The following is a 17,443-nucleotide window of genomic DNA, read 5'->3' as shown; positions in this document are numbered from 1 at the left end:
CCAATTCTGAGGCCAGTTCTGGATGCCCTTCCCTGAAGAGTAACATTCTCCAACACCTCCTGTAAATGTGTCCTGAGTCTTCTGTGTTGAGTATGGGCTGCACCTGTGAATTGTAGTGTTTCTAAAGACAGATTTGGAAGAAGTCTGGTGCTCTCTGTCTCAAGAGCTGTTCCAGACTTCCCAGTTCTGATGGAAGTTGTGTCAGAGGCTCCTGGTTGTGTCTGAAGTAAATAGAAAATGAGTCAGATTTGCAGTTAATATAGCTGTATACTCAAAACGTCTTGTGAGATCTTAAATTGGTCACTGGTATTTATACAGCTTTGTGTCAATGAAAATGCACTGGAGGCTGTACTCAGTAACAATAATACAGCATTGATACTTTGCTCTAACTATGTACAACCATTTCATCATTGAAAAAATATCCTTTCTTTGCCAGCAGCTGATGTGTAGGCATAACTGAATTTTGCTGCCCAAAAGAGTCGCCAAAGATGGAGATCCAAAGATAGCCTGGAACTGGTTGCCAGCTACTCCTGCTGCCATGCTGAAGTTGGGAAGGGTGGTAACAGCATCTAGAGTTTTTATGATTTACTTCCATTACCTGGACTATGGCACAGCAGTGGATGCAGCAAAGCCACAGGTGTTCTCTGCCTCCTGCTGCCTACTCCCTATTTTACTTTCCCCTGTGGCTGCCTACAAGTTTGTTTTAGCTTGATTTTTAATTTTCTCACTTACTTAGAATTCAGTGCATTGTTCATTAAAAGTCAGCTGAGTTGGAAAAGAGGATGAGATGCAATTGAAAATAAATGGTGAATTCTCAGTAGCTTTCACAGTCTGTTACTCTGGGATACCTGTTTACACTGAGAGCCACAGACTAATTATTGTTTTTGTTTTATTTCCATACTTTGAGTGTGTGAGAATCTACTTGTGCTCTTTTCCCAAAGTGTAGAGACCTGGTAGAAGTGACAGTGAAAGTAATTTAGCTACCTATTGAGAAGAATAGAGTGCAGGCTTCCGTGCCTCTTGATACTACTTGCTTTCTTTTGTTTATAGTTAGATAGACCTGCTAGGAGTTTCATTCACGTGACAATTAAAGTGAATTATTTTAGCCCTTTTCTAAAGTTGGCTCAAAACACTGAGCTGTAGAGTCATTTCTCAGCTCACTATTTCAAGAGCAGATGGAGTGTGACATGTACATGTCCTAGAATCAGTGTTACTGGGAGAATTTCTGAGATCCTCTGAATCCAGTATTATAGTTGAATGTTGTGAGTGAAGTCTGGCCTTTTTCTCTTGTCTTGTTTTTCATAAAAAACCATGAGTGCTCTTTGATCTACTGGCTTACCTGACCAAGCCCTGTGTATTCCCTGAGTATTCCTAACAAATCTTGGGAAGAAAGCACTATTCTCTTTGAATTCTTGGGAAATTCCAGCTATATTCTAGCAAAACTGAATCCATGTTCCTCGCCTCAAGATATATTATATATTTGCTTGGGAATTTTTTTTCTGTTGGGATTTTGTGTGATAATGGTTTATTTTAGAGGCTGTAGCATGTTCAGTTCTGTGCTATTTCCTGAACTCAGCCATAATGCATATGTTGTGGTACCATCCTCTTTTATTAATGCTTTTGAGTGTTTGATTAATGTACATTTAAGGATCTCTGTAGTGTTAGCTGTATCACCTCAGCATAGCAAACTACCCATAACTCTGAAAATGAGTTTCTGTTTCCCCTTCCACACTGAAAAAATGCTAAAGATTGGGATTTCTTCACAGATACTCACAAATATTTATTGCAGAAAAAATAAAATTAAAAATAGCAGTTCAAAATAACACTGACTTTTGTTCAGAGGCCATTAAACATAAGATTGATTTTCGTAAGTTCTATTGAGCCATTCAGCAATGATTTGTTCAGTGCAGTAGTTTGGAATCATAATCCATTGGATATCTGACTACAGACTAACCAGTTACACGAGGATCATCTAATTCTTCCTGTAAAAAATGCTGAAGTCTCAGCAAACTCAGGCTGAAGTCTGTTGTTAGACTGCCTGAGAAATAGGTAATCTGGGGAGGGGCAGCCACTGAAGGAAAGGTATTTTTATACTTCCCGCTCCCTTTTCTTTGTTTTCCCGACTTTACTTTTGTTTATTTTTCTTCTGTAAATGTGTGCATCGAATGTCATCAAAGTCCATGTGGGTTCAGCCTGGTGAGCTGAACCTGAGCAGGTAACAGGTATTCAATACCATCTTGGGTGCTTGCAGCAAGAACATAATTTTTCTGCCTGGAGTCTCCTGTTGAACTGTTGTCCTCTATCCTGCTGACTCTCCAGCTACACCGTGACAGTGCATCTTTCCCCAGTTTTAGCTCCCTTTTGATCAATGCACAATTGTAAATATGTGTGTTTTCTAATTATGAAGTGTAGAAACATGTAGCTCACATGCCAGGGCTTAAGGAAGAATAAAAGGCATGCAGTTTGCAGACTTATTCTTCCAGCCTCTAAATGCCTGCTGTATTAAATGCTACTAGAAATAATAAGGCAATCATTGTCTGATGATTCAGTCATTTTATGGCTTCACCCAGGAAGCTCTAGCCATTTACAATTTTAACAATTTTAGGGACTATTTTTGGTAATGTCATAATCTATTTTTAAACATCTTAAAATGGCCATTGACTTGGAGAAAAATCTCTGAAATATAGCTGTTTCTTAATTATTTTGAGCAGCATGTAACTTCCTCAGAAAAGTGTCTGTTTTCCTGGGGCTTTGAATTCAAACCAGCCTTCCAACAGTGTGTGGTAGGCTAAAGGCTGATTGTATTGTTTATGCAGTTGTGGTTTTGATATTAAAATTATATCTGCATTTCTGATTCTGATTTCTGATTTTCTAGCTCATTTGTTCAGAATGAGGCATACACTGAACCACACAGAAACATATTTTATAAAAGTCACTATGTGCTTGTGGATGACATTACATGGAGAGAAATTTCATTAAAATCTGTTCTACAACTCTATAGATTTTTTCATTTGTAAGGACACAAATGAAATACAGATATTTATGTAGCTTGCACTATCAATACTTCTCACAGAGCTACAGAAAAGGTGAAAGACACACATACCCTATAATTTTTAGTTTTATATCATGCTATGCTGTGGGGGACTTACAAATATGTTCTGTTAGACTTCTATAGGCATAGAGAAATCTCAGAACACTTACAAAGGGTATGCAAGATGACTCTAGGTTCATGTTTCAAAATGAACTAAATTGCTGAGTCCATTGAGAGAAAATTGCAGTAGTTAACAGACTTCTGTGGTGAGCCACAGGATTATCTTCACACAGGGAAATACCTGGAAACAGATGCTGAATGTTTAAAGTATGAATGCTGCATGCTGCTCAAAGATCTTTTGAGGTATTACATTCATGAACATGATGTATGTTTTGTTCAATAACATAGAATATTGGTAAGAGTATTTTAAAAAGTAAAGACAGTGAACCTAGGTGAGCATACATAAAACAGTGAAAATGAACACAGAAAAATAGTTCTTTCTCTGTATCAAACGAACTCTCAGGAATAAAACTGACACTGGTATAATACAAGTTTGAATGTTAGTGCAAGCTAAATTTCAACTTAAAAAAAAAGCAGCTGGTTGGACAATATTCCCTTTTCATGTGACTCACATATAGTGATGCACAGCTGCAAAGTGATTTTTTTATAACACCAGTAGGTCTATTAGGAACCTCTGTTTTCAGGTGCTGTATTAGCATAGAATATATCTATGCATACCTATAAATGGATGAAAGAATAAAATACTTCTAATAAAAATATACTATTCTGCAACTTACAGCACTAGCTGAACTAAGTAAAATTAATAAATTCCAGTATGGTTTTGGTTTTATTCTGTAGTAAAAACTATTGGCAGCTTTTTTGCATTTAATAAAGAGTTTTATGAAATTGAAAGTGTAAGCACAACACTCAGCCAATGTATGTCAGGAAAATATCATTGGAATAAAGCCAGGAAATCAGTCCTCTGTGGTATTACTGGATTTCTTAAAATAACATGATTTCAAATTTGAATTGTCTTTTCATCTTGATTTGCAGCTGTGCGAGCAAGTGTAAAATGTGCTGCCAAATCCACTGTAGTTTACTTTGCTAAGGAAGAGCCTTTCTTTTGTTCTTAAGTATAACATCTCAGGCCATTGCCTTCACAGAAGTGAAAGGTTTCACTGTCTAGTAAAGTACAAACTTTTATTTTTACCTTATGCTGTAAAATCAGAAGGGAGTTGTTTTAAATGAGAAAAAAATGTCCAGAACTGCCCCTTCTCTACTATTCATCCATGTGGTACAGTGGTAAATATTTGAATCTAGGAGACTTTGAAGCAGTGGCATAGAAGAGAATCAGGCTGTTGGCAGAATGTCCCACCCTGCACAGGAATTAATGTGTCCTAGTTTCAAACCTGAAAAATTTTAAGGCCTTAAAAATGCTCTGAAAGTTGTCTCCTGCTGTTGAATATGCTTTATTTTCCCCTTTTTGGAAGTATTCTTTGCCTTTGCTTTTTCTTTCAGAGTTCTGCTCATTGCTGTGGGAGGGCGGGGGTTGAATGGAGAAGAATAAATTTAAAAAAAACTTAATGAAGCCTCACAAGGAGAGCCTATTAAATGTGATTAGTGTGCTGTGGCAGGATTTCACAACCAAGCACTCTAAGAGCTAATGTATATAAGAACAGTAGTCAAAATTATTGAACTCAATATGGTTAATTGGCTAGCCACTATGAAAACATACTGGTATCCTTTGCATTCAATTTTCAAACTAGAATAGCACTTCATATAACTTAGGGTATTTCTAGATGTAACACACAACTTGAACATTTTACTTACTGCTTTCTTATAAATGAGTGATAGCACTCTGAAAGTGATTTCTACTGTTTTTGTTGCTTCAAAACTTAGTAGAAATTTCCTTCACTTGTAAGTAAGTAAACTTGTATCATCTTTAAAGTCACTCATGCCATGGGTGCTGAGAATGAATACAGAGATTTTAGAAAACTAGTAAGCTTGCTCATAATTATCCTCACAAAAAAGCTTTTAGATTTGAAACCAATATTGGCCAAAACAAAAACATAAGCAAGCTAGGCACTGTCAATGTCACAAGTCAAATCTAAGGAAATTGATATTTTTTATTTTTTAGTGCTGTACTTTTGCTATGCCAATGAAAATTAATTAATTTTCATCAGATTCTATGGGTATTTGTTTTGTAGCATTACTGTGGGATTGTCATATAGGTCTCCTATACATTCTCTTATGTATTTCATGTAAGAGTAAAAAATACAAAACAGGAAACAATTAATGCATGTTCCATGGGTATTTCCAGAAAGAAAATAAATTCCACCAGCTGTTTTTACATATTTTTATGCCAAATACAGCATAAGAATGAGAACAGAGCACAACCTGTTTTACTTATAAATTTTCTTTTTCTTCTTCTTCTTCTTTTGGAAGAATTGATGACTCCTTCCTCCTGCTTGTTTTGATCTGTAATTAACGGCTTTTCTTCCAAAATATGCTGCTGTAAACACCTAATTAAGATCCCTGCTCAGCTGGAATGGATTGCAGCAGGTGGATATTTTTCCTGTCTTTTCATTTAAAACAGAAAGGACGTGTCCTTCATTTCCAACATCAATTTACATACTTAGCAGAGTGAATCTTGGCATACTGCTGATTCTTCCAGCCATGCATAACAACAGGAAACAGCAAAGGATTTAAGTACACGTTAGTTCAAGTAAGTAAATGTCAACTATTTTGTCACAGCACTAAACCATTACTGAAGTTATGTAAAGCTTTTCTATTTTGCTCTTTGTCACAAAGCCTAAACAGAATTTTGACTTATATAAGTAACCACTGCTAATACAAAACAACAATGCCTGCATGAATACAATAAACTGTAAGGTCTGAAACTTGTTTTTCTACAGTACATGTGCTATATTTCTTGATCTACAAGAGGTGACCACTCTATAATGGTATAATTTTGTCAAAAGCATTTCTTACCTAGAAAAATGAAGAGTTCATCTTCTTTCGCAATGATAGGACAGAGAATACTAATTCCTCTCTCCTCTTACCACTCAGGCAACTTCAACAGATCATGGAATCACAGGAAATGAAAGTTTGTCTTTAATGTGAAACATAATTCTTCACAATAGCAGTTTCATCCTTAAATAACACTCACCAAGGTGGTCCTATACTTAGTTTTCTCTTCCAAGAGGTATTTCTATAATGTTATAAATGACAATATAATATTTGCTTTCACATTTATGTATTAGCTTTTGCATACAATTATTAATCACAAAGATTTTGATATGGTACAATTTCTAATTCTCTTTTAACTGCTTATTGGTATAATATAATGTCAGTTTATGTATGTGCTGTATAGATTATATAAATAGTAGTGTGATAAATATGTTATATCTTAGGCCTTAGCATAATATTAAAATAGAGACTATATAATGTTAAAGTGCTTTTATTCATGAGCTAACTCAGGGAATGGTGTAAAATAATTTTGTTGTTTCTTACGTTTGTGGACTATCTTATCTGAATGATAACAGTGACAAAAACCAGAGCCCAATTTATGAGCCAATTTACTCATGTAAATGAGCCATGTGAAGAAATAAAATATATTGATTTAATCTGAAGGATAGCATACAGACAAGTCAAAATTTAAAACCAAGCAAAAGCATTCCTAGAATATCTAAATTCTCAGGAATGTTTGGATAAGGTATAAAACTCACGAACATGCATGCACCCCCTGTAATATAACAATAGTAAATAGAGAACATTGTTTTAAGCTAAGGATGTGGTTTTTGGCTGATTGCCAAAACATCCCAGGCCTGAATATTGCCCCTTTTATTCCCTTATTAAAATTTTTAATAAAAACTATTCAAACAGTAAGCATTTTTTCTCACATACAATATACTGAGAAGATCTGTAAGTGCAAAACAGGGAGAACACAGATATTATGAGGAGACAAATGGACTGAGATTTCAAAATGTTAAAATAAAGAATTCCCAGAGTTGTAGACAGGTGAAAGAATTGCTGATTAACTATTGTCTACTCCAAAATGGAGATCTTCTCACCAGGTAGTTTGAGTCAGCTCTTAAAAGTCTGCCATTTTTTCAACTGTTATAACTGATGCAGAGTTTCTGGTTCCTTTTTTAATATTAAAAATATTACCTGTTAAACTAAATACAAATCCACATATGTCCATTTGCTTTTAATGTATGTGCTATTCTAAAATCTTGACAGCTTCATTTTCAAAATTAATAAAAGGCAATTCTCAACACAAATTACCAGAAGTGCATTTTAGAACTTACTGATAAACATCACCCCCTCTTGCAGAAACATACCATAAAATCAGCACTCACGTATGAACATGTTACTTCCAAGAATCACTTATATACCTGATATATATTTTACATACCTATCACAGATAGGTGTTCTATTCAAGCAAGAAACAATAACTTTTGTCCAGAAATTATTCACTCATAAAAAAGCAAATGTCAGGTTCTTTGGCTTAGAGGTTGCTTTGTTAATTATAAGATAAACACATTTTAATGTCTTCTTCTGCAGTGCTCATTTGGGTAAGTTGAACTAAGACAGTATGAAAATACTTGAAAACTAAATTAAGTATACAAAGCAAAATTACTTTTATTACTTATTACTATGATAAAATCTTTTATCACATTGCCCCAAGTTAAGCCATTAATAATTAATATCTAGCTACAGAATAAGGGTGAAGCAAGGAGATGTGTGATTTTTTTTAACAGCAGTAACAATTTAATGTGGCTTTTATTGAGCAATTCTTTTCTGGTCTTAAATGGAAAAAGAAACTCAGCTGAGAAATCAAAGCCAAGTACTTCATTCAGGATGCAAGTGTGTGCTGCAGTCCTAGGGATTACACCATTCTCTAACTGAAATCCAAAGAGCCAGAGAGACAGAATGACCATGCTCCAGCCAAAGATAGGCTGAAATTTATTTATAAAAATGAGAGTTTTCTACATTTCTAGTATCAAAAGCAGTTGAGGGCAGAAGATCACATCAATAATCTGATGGTCTTGCCAGATTTCTGGGCAGGTTTTAGGATCTCCATGCAACAGCAGCTGATACTGCTACTTAAACTACTTAGCCAATATTTGTTTTTTTTTCCCCCAGAGTTGTAAGAAAGATTTTTTTCCCCACATTCTTCCTAACTAGATTCCCCCTAGATTTTTACCAATAAGAAAGAGAATACTGGTGGGTGCGAAATCCAAGTTACAGAATATTAAAGGATATTTACATATTAAAAAGAGTTGTTTCATTATACAGAAACCTGCTCATTTGGCTCCTTTCTCTTTTTCTTTCATTTGTGGATGGAAAGGGGAAAATCAAGGTCAAATCACTTAAGATACTAGAAACAATGAGGGAAGCTGCATGTTAGGAAGACAGTTGTTCACCATGGCATCCTCAGTCAGTTCACAGACAACACCAGGCTGGGTGGGAGTGTTGATGTGCTGGAGGGCAGGAAGGCTCTGCAGAGGGATCTGGGCAGGCTGGATCATGGCCCAGGGCCAGTGGTGTGAGGCTCAACAAGGCCAGTGGTGGGTCCTGCCCTTGGGTCACAACAACCCCAGGCAGTGCCACAGGCTGGGGCAGAGTGGCTGCAAAGCTGCCACAGGAAAAGGACCTGGGGGTGCTGCTGACAGCAGCTGAACATGAGCCAGCAGTGCCCAGGTGGCCAAGAAGGCCAATGGCATCCTGGCCTGTTCCAGCAATGGTGTGGCCAGCAGGAGCAGGGCAGGGATTGTCCCCTTGGACTCAGCACTGGGAGGCCACACCTCAAATCCTGCGTTCAGTTCTGGGCCCCTCAGTACAAGAAAGGCATTATTAGGGTGCTGGAGTGTGTCAAGAGAAGGACAATGGAGCTGGAAATGGTTCTGAATACAAGTCTCATGAGGAGCAACTGAGGGAGCTAGGGATGTTTAGCCTGGAGAAAAGGAGGCTCAGGGGGACCTTATCACTCTCTACAACTGTCTGAAAGGAGGCCGTAGCCAGATGATGATCAGTCTCTTCTTGCAGATAACAAGTGACTGGACAAGAGAAAATAATGTCAAGTTTTCTCATGGGGTGGTTTAGATTGGCTATTAAGAGCAATTCTTCACAGAAAAAGCGGCCAAGCATTGAAACAGGCTGTCCAGGAGAGTGGTTACCTTTCCTGGAGAGATTTAAAATTCATGTAGACGTGATTCTTAAGGACATGATTTAGTGGTAGACTTAGCTGTGCCAGGTTTATGATTGGACATGATGATCTTAAAGGTCTTTTCCAATCTAAAGAAATTGTGGTTCTCTGATTCCTGATGTGTGCATATCCCTAAGTTATCTGTTATTAACACCAAAATCAGAAATATTGTCTACAGTAGGTAGCTTTTTCTAGCATCTGTGTTCACACTTGTAGAGTTAATTTCTGTCTCTTTATTCAATAGCCACTGTGATGTGTTAAACAAGGAGAGTAGTATAGCTGTAGGATTTGGGATAGAGGGTGAGAGAGGGAGAGGGAAAAACAAGAAATTAGATCCCAGACATACAAACTTACCACAGGTAAAAAAACCACTCATACACAGCTGCACTGCACAGGCTGCACAGGTTGATCCCATAAAAATATTTTTTGGGACCTAGAAACACCTTAAGTGTTCAGGGAAAAGGAGTTTTTCCTGTGTTCCAACCAAATCCAGGTGCCCTAGCTATAAATGGCACCTGTAAATGGTAGGTGAAGTATGGCCAAACAATTCTTTCCCTTTCTTCTGTCTTCCAAGAGGCCAAATTGCAGCCTTCCTAATCTTACTTCACCTTTCCACAGACACACTATACAGCACTGTTATCCCCTAGAATGGACATATGAAGACATTTCACACTATACCTCTGAAAGAATAGATACACAAAGCAGAAAATAGGGAGAAGGGCTGGGGCAGTCTTAAACTACTTTTGTAATCTTGAGCTTTCCAGAACTGGGAGTGGACCTTGTATAAATCAGAACAGGGATGAGGGCACCTTTTTTACAGGTCTGTTACTTTTATTGGTATCAAATAAGAGAATGAAGGTCAACCTATACCAGCAGAATGCGGAAAAACAAAACTTTGGTATTATCAATATGCAAATGTCCATTTGTTCTATATTCTAAGTACTTCTAGTAAGAAACCTGAAATTAAATTATACATACTTGATGTAATCTTCCTCCTGCACATTACCTTCTTATCAATTTATTCAAAATTTTAATAGGTATCTTTACTACTAGGTAACGTAATGGGTGTGGAAAGGAGAAACAGCAAGGAAGCTCATCTCCTTACCACAGAAGTGTGGTCTAGATACAAAACCAGGGTCAGGCCTTCTAACTTTTTGAGAAGCACTTAAAAAGGGTAACTTTGAATGTTTGTCCTCATTGTTACATCATCATACAAACCCTAAACTATAACAACTTTGAAAAAAAGTGGATAAATTAGTCTAAACCCTTCTGGCAATATTCCTCAATAATGATAAATGCTGCATTACTAGTCCTATGCTAATTGCGTAAAGGGAAGATGTCCAGATGTCTGTGTGTCTTAAAGATATCTTAGAAGACATCCTTAAGGAAAAAACTCAAATAAACACAACAGAGAATGTCAAGTGTCAGCAGTAACTGCAAGTGATCTTTTACTCCTTTCCATATGTTTGCTATATTGTACTAGCACTGACAAGTCCACCAGTAAGCCATGATCCCTAAGCATGATGTTTTTGTGGTTTTTAAATAAGTCTGGGGATGGTTATTAAATCCCTTCCCTGGGTAGTCTGTTCCAAAGCTTGACAAGCCTTTTAGTAAAGAAATTTTCTAAACTAGACCTTTCCTGTAGCAACCTGAGGGCTGGCTCCTTTGGTCCTACTGCTTGTTACCTGGGAGGAGAGACCAATTCCCACTACAGCCTCCTTTCTGGGAGTGGAATAGAGCAGTAGGGTCTCCCCTCCTTCCTTTTCTCCAAGCTAATCAACACAGGCTGCACATGCTCAGGACCAAACTGCGCTGTGGATCTCTCACCCTTCACACATAGCACTTACAGTGAACAATCTGGAGTAGGAATCAGAGAGAGGAAGATGTCTTGTTCATTTGAGGTGAAGACCTTTCTGCAAATAACTTTAAAATTGAAAGATGAGTTCACAAAAGGTATACTCTTATGCTTTCCAGTTTGATTCAAGCAAGGCAATTCAAGTCAAGCAAGGCAAATAATGTATATTAAATAAAACACTTTATTTTTTTATTAGGTACACTAACTGGAGATTAATGAACACACGAACACTATTTTTTAACAAAAAACTCTTTCTTGTCAATTTTGAAACATTACAGTATACTTCCCAACTCTTCAGAATCTGTGATTTTAACATATTTTGATCTCCAATTGATCATTTCCTTAGTTCCTTTTGGTATTTTCTTGTAAACTGAACTACTCATTTTTTCCCCCATCTTTTCATCTTCAGTGTACTGTTCTGCTTTTCTGTTTGCTTTCATGCCTTTTTGTCTCTTCTGTCAAAATACATACACAGAACATTGTGTGAGTACCTTTTACAAGAGCAAAATACATGCTCTTCCAGAAACATATACATGTTCTTCTTTCAACAGTTAGAGGAGCAACAAAAAAAAATTTCATCCTAAAATGAGATTTTTTTTAAACATTCCCCATATTTTAATAAATTCCATTCAAATATTTTTCCTCAAAGACCTTCCCAAGCAGATGTTTGAGTACCATGTAGTGCTTGCACAAAGAATCCAGTTATGGTACAAGACTTAAAGAGGGATGTCCCTGCCTTTCTTTCGCAAGCTGCCTTAACAGTAATTTCACTTGCTGGTAAAAAAATCAAAACACCAAACCTCATCTTGTCTTCTATTTGAGCTTACCTAACATCAGCTAGAGTCTGTGAAGTATTCCTTGCCAGGCTGAAGTCTCCTTTAGTACCAAGTTCCCATTCCTGATCTTTCACCTTCTCCTTAAGAAGTCAACCAGACTGGGTTTCTTGCCATTAGGCCCTTTTTACCTCCTCTCTGTTGTGTTCTCACGGCTCTTCTCTGCAACCTTAGGTTTAAGTGGCTAAGTCTTGTAAAGGTAGGCAGGGTAGAATAGCAGAGGTGACTTCTGTTGGAAGATACCAGAAGAGAGACACTGCTCCTCCCCTCCAGCAACCTAGCTCTGCTCAGCAGCTTCAATAGATGTGACTGGCTCCTGCTTTTCTACCATGACTGCCCTGCACTCCAGCAGGGGAACAAGGCTGTAGCAGCCAGACTGATGAGATGAGACAGGTACGGGATTTACCAAAGCCATGGAGATTGGCATGTGGGGCTGAAAGCAGGACCATCCTTCCCGGTCCACAGTTTCAAATGACATGTCCTTGGCTACACCCACAGATGCCAAAACTGTTCTTGTCAGCGTGGGTCCAGAGCAGCAATAGAAGCCACAGAGAGCAAGGACATGGAGTCTGCCAGACGGTGTTACTGTAGCTGGCATGGCCAGCATGGACACTGCAGTTGTAACTGGGTTGGATCTTCAGCACCCAGACATGTGCATACTGCTCTTTGTTGGATGTGTTTTGAGAAGAACCTGGTGGCAAACTGATGCAGAGAGCAAGGTGTCAGTGATCTTTCCAAAGAGGCTGTGATGCCCCATAGGGTGTGTGTTCCTGTGAGCTTTTAGCAGGCAGTGCTGGAAGCCAGATGCTGCTGCCTGCCACAAGACCTGCACACCCTGATCCTGCTAGCAGAGCATTCATTGGGGCCTATCAGGAATGTCCAATCCCAGCTTCTGCTTCCCCTCCTGCTTGGAACTTTCATGGGTGGTGAGGCACTGGTACAGGTTGTCTAAGGAAGCTGTTCTATCCCTGGAAGTGTTCAAGCCCAAGTGGGATAAGGTTTCAAGCATCCTGCTCTAGAGTAAGGCATTCAGGCAGGGGAGTTGGATTTAGATAATCTTTAAATTCCCTTCCAATCCAAACCAGTCTATGATTCTATGATGCTATGCTTCCCCTCCACTGCCCACCCCTTAGGCCACTGTGCCCAAAGCACTGAACCAGCTCTGTGACATCAGCTCCAGGGCCAAAGGTACTGCAAGCATTAGTTGGCAGTTGTACTGAATGAGCCCTCACTCCTTGCAGCTGATACATGTCACTGACAGTGATGAATTTGCTATGCATCCTTGGTCCTATGGTCCTACTGGCCACGTACCGGTCTGTGCTCAGCACATGGGATACCTGTGGGTAAGTGGCCTCAGGCTCTTGGAGGGAGTTTGGACAATAGTTGAGGGTTTTTTCCTGTGAGCTCCATGCAGGAGTTTCAGTTCCTTGACAACACCCAAGCTGCAGCACAACTTGTCTATGGGGCTCAAGCAGAAATGGGTGGACAGACCATGGGATTCCCTGGCTCTGCTGTCCATACAAACAATGCCGTGGGGGGAGGGAAGTTGGCTGACTCTCAACCTGAGCAGCAGCAAGCCATGAAGCAGGTCAACAACGAGTTTCTGTTTACAGAGGGACCTGTGGTCTCTGGCCCATGTCTGCTTCCTACGGCCCCATGGCTTATGACTATGACCCCATGGATCCAGACTATGCTGAACTGCACAGCATCGGTGGCACAGGTGTCCAGCCAGGAGCCTGGGCTGGGATTGTCAGCATCCAGGATCCAGGAACAGGATCCAGGCATATCTGTGGAGGGTCCCTCATCAGCACAGAGTGGGTTCTCACAGCTGCCCACTGCTTCATCAATGCCAGGTAGGGAGCAGCAGGGAGTGGGTATATCTCCACAACACCAGCAGGTACCCTGTTGGCAGCACCATGGGCTACTCCTATTCTGTTGCCCTGCAGTATACCCAATGCCTGGGCACTGCAGACCCCAACAAAGAGACTGCCCAGGAGAGCACCCTGCAGTCTTGCCACTTCTTCCAAGAAGCCTCTAGGTCAAAATTCCCAGAGCCTAAGTCATGCTAGGGCAGTCATACATACTGCTTTCTTCTCTGTCTTGCAAGCAGAGGATAGGGAAATCCTGTGCTGCTGCAGCACATGACTCTGCTGCCACTCACCTCCTTCTCCATGTGCTTCTTAGGAACAGCAATATGTGGCATGTGGTGATAGGGGCCACCCAGTTGACTCAGCTGGGCCCTGAGGTGCAAGTGCGCCAGATTAAGCAGCTACGGGTTCATGAACACTATATTCCTGGTGAAGAGAGGAATGACATTGCCTTGTTGAAATTGGACCAGCCTGTTGTGTGCAGCCACTATGTACAGATGGGCTGTGTGCCCGACACCACACTGAAAGTGTCAGAGCTGAAAACCTGTTTTATTGCTGGCTGGAGTTCTACCACTACCAGAGGTGAGTTCCCAAAAAGGACACATGTCCTGAGGGCAAACTTGGCACACCAGGGAGATGGGCTGGGCTTCCCAACAGCAGATGCTGAAGCCAGAGTCAGGCTGCAGAATGTCTGCTTCTGGAGAGGTAGTCCTGGACCACTTCCCAAATCCAGACAGAAGGGGGAAAGCAGAACAACATGGTATTTGCCAGGGAGCCCCAGGGAAGCCCTAGGGAAGGGCTTCATCCCCCAGCAGGGGATGGGAATGGCCAAGGAACTGCCCTGCACTCATTTCTTTCTGTGCTCACAGCTCAAAGACCAAGTGATGTCCTGCAGGAGGCCAAGGTCCACCTCATTGATGTCCAGCTCTGTAACAGCAGCCTCTGGTACAGAGGGGCCATCCACACTCAAAACTTGTGTGCTGGTTACCCAGTGGGTGTCATCGACCCCTGCCAGGTAGGGCAAGCCCCTGAGCCCCCAGAAGCAGGGGCAGCCTGAGCAGCACCACCCAACACAGCCCAGGGCCTGCTTTGCCTGACCAGTCACCCTCCCAGCCCTGGCTGCCCACCACTGTTAGGGCTTCCCTCCCCTCCCTCATATGCAGGTCCTTGCCCAGTGTTCTCATTGTCCCAGAGACCTGGCTCTACACCCAGAACTGGCAGTCCAGAGGTCCATATTCCAAGTCTGGAATATCCATCCTCTGCACATCCAGGATCACTGTGCAGAGATGAGAGACAGCTCTACCATACAAGCCCCTTGACCTGCTCCTAGCCAAAGTTCTGGAGGCTCCAGAATGTGAGCTGAGACTTTCTCTACCAGGAGTACAGCCTTGTCAAGGGCTGTGGGAGAGAATGACTCAGCTCTAGTGCTGATAGCAGCCACCCAACATTACCTTATTCCTCCCTTGCTCCACTGCAGGGTGACGGCGGTGGTCCTCTGGTGTGCAAAGACAACAATGCTGCCTTCTTCTGGCTCGTTGGTGTGACCAGCTGGGGAAAAGGCTGTGCAAGAGGAAACCAGCCTGGAGTCTACACCTCCATTCAGCACTTCTATGACTGGATCCTGGTCCAGATAGACCCACAGCCAGATAGAACAGCATCAAGACATTCTGTGGCTGCCTCAACACCCCATCAGATGCCAAGGCCAATACCAACACCACTGGACAGCTTTAGCTCCGGCCCATTTTCACTCCAGAAGCTAGTGGATTTTTTTAAACAGGTGCACGAGCTCTTTCAGATCGTAAGGAGAAAATTGGCTAGAGAAGCAGGATGAATAGGATCCAGTGCAGGCACCACGACTATTTCATCTGGGGCAATGAATGCCTGCTGATCCAAAGTCAGCCTCAGTGCCTAAGGCCTGCTCTATCCTGCTTATGCTTCTCTGTGTGACACAAATCCTGAATCTGATTTAGTTGGAAATAAAGTGACCTGATTTCACTGTTAATGGTGTTTTCAGTCCCATTCAGTCTCCCATGCAAGGCAAGAACTTCCACACCTGGTACATGCAAAATTAGGCTGAGGACAGACATCAGATGCAATAGAAAAGAGTCTGTCCAAAGGACTGAAACTCTGCTTGGTCAGAGAGGAGGGCAAGGCTTAAGCAGAAGAAGGGAACACAGGTCAGTGGGGGGCTTACAGATCTTAGAAACAGAAGTTGGAAGTCTGAAGTGTCTTAGGCTGCCTACAGGTGGGATCAATCTGTGTTTATGTGTGTGCAGTGCACTGGGGACTCTTTCCTGACCCAGGAGACGTGGTTCGTAGAAAGACCCAAGTTTTGCACCAAGGACAGGGTAAGGAGCTTGACATCCAGCCACAGACCGTACAATGGATAAATTTCAATTAATTTCTATACTCTTTCTTGAGGAACACACTGTGCTTATAAATATAGGGACTGAAGGTGTGTTCATGTTTCACTAGAAAACATCCAGTCCAGATCACCTGGAAAGGCAGAAAAGGACTGGACTCTGTTCATGTTCATGAAGGGGGTGGTTATGGATACTAAGCTGCCAGTAAAGGCACTGCTCTGCCTATGTCAACCTGGTTTATTGTTCATGGTATCTGTGTAAGTCTCTATGTCTGTGTTGATTTGTCTGGCTCTTTAGAATGCACACATGCACAGACACACAGTTTTGTCCCTTGGGAAGCAGAGCTATACCTAACAAATAGTTCAGAGGTATCAGCTACCACAGACACTACTCACTTCTGATGTTACTTCTAAACATAAATTATCATACTTGCCAGGTAAAGTTTATCCATCTCAAGAAGTCTCATTGTATATAAGCCAAACTGAGAATTCCTTGTTATTGTTATGAAATGCAGAATGAGTTACAAATTGCCATTATTATGATAATAATATAATAACTAGTGATTCTTAAGTAAAATATTAACTCTGAGTAATAGAAGAGCTGTAGGACTGAATAGCGCTGAATTTTCATTGCTATTTGTTATCTATGCACTGAGAAAGAAAACTCCTTTAGGAAAATTATGACTAAGACCCTTTCAAGAGCTTGCATTTCATAGCAATAGCAGGTCTCACTGTCTTTCAGTCTCATAAAAATATGCAGTGTGAGTTGTGAAAAAACACGATGACAATCAGTTTTGCTAAAGCAGGCTAATATTATTGCTTCAACATTTTTTGTTGCAGTATAAGGTTGGAAAATTTCAAGCAGAAAAAAATAAATCTCATAATCTATTCAGAGAAGCCATAGACCACCATTATCCAGCTATATCACTGAGATGCCTCTATAATGCAAAATCCATAGCAGTAAGGGTGATGCCAGACTGCATTTTCCTTGAGGAACTGCATTTGTGCTACAAACACTCCTGCACATCTTTTTGAGGTTATCTTATTACCGCAGGAGATAATGGCCAACACTTCTTACCTTTCTCTTTTTTGAAATTATACTAAACAGTAAGTTGCAAACTAAAACTACTATGAAATCATTCACTTGCCAGAGATGATGATGTTCCTTGTAGCTTAATGATTTTCATGTGTTCCCTACAGTATATTTTCGTATATTATATACGTATATTATATAATGGCATTTCTGTTGGACATGAGGAACAATATGTAGTTACATGCTTTAC

The 17,443-nt window shown here is 40.4% G+C and overlaps 1 protein-coding gene across 1 annotated transcript; it reads left to right on the top strand.

Annotated features, from left to right (window-relative positions):
* Positions 1-13,125: 13,125 nt before the first annotated feature.
* On the top strand, positions 13,126-15,798 carry LOC130265655 (acrosin-like). The gene is made up of 5 exons (XM_056514908.1): positions 13,126-13,273; positions 13,544-13,783; positions 14,115-14,380; positions 14,668-14,813; positions 15,276-15,798. Exons 1-5 carry the CDS (start codon positions 13,179-13,181, stop codon positions 15,627-15,629), a joined length of 1,101 nt encoding a protein of 366 aa, XP_056370883.1. The 5' UTR covers positions 13,126-13,178; the 3' UTR covers positions 15,630-15,798.
* The last annotated feature ends 1,645 nt before the right edge of the window (positions 15,799-17,443 follow it).

Source organism: Oenanthe melanoleuca, chromosome Z, assembly GCF_029582105.1.
Source record: "Oenanthe melanoleuca isolate GR-GAL-2019-014 chromosome Z, OMel1.0, whole genome shotgun sequence".
NCBI lineage: Eukaryota > Metazoa > Chordata > Aves > Passeriformes > Muscicapidae > Oenanthe > Oenanthe melanoleuca.
This window is presented reverse-complemented; position numbering and strand designations above follow the sequence as displayed.

What these genes read in the sequence shown, in the direction of transcription:
- LOC130265655 (XM_056514908.1), top strand. Translation starts at nt 13,179, where the DNA reads ATGTCACTGACAGTGATGAATTTGCTATGCATCCTTGGTCCTATGGTC. An exon ending in CACTGCTTCATCAATGCCAG is followed by an intron (nt 13,784 to 14,114) that starts GTAGGGAGCAGC and finishes TGTGCTTCTTAG; the next exon opens with GAACAGCAATATGTGGCATG. An exon ending in GTGTCATCGACCCCTGCCAG is followed by an intron (nt 14,814 to 15,275) that starts GTAGGGCAAGCC and finishes GCTCCACTGCAG; the next exon opens with GGTGACGGCGGTGGTCCTCT.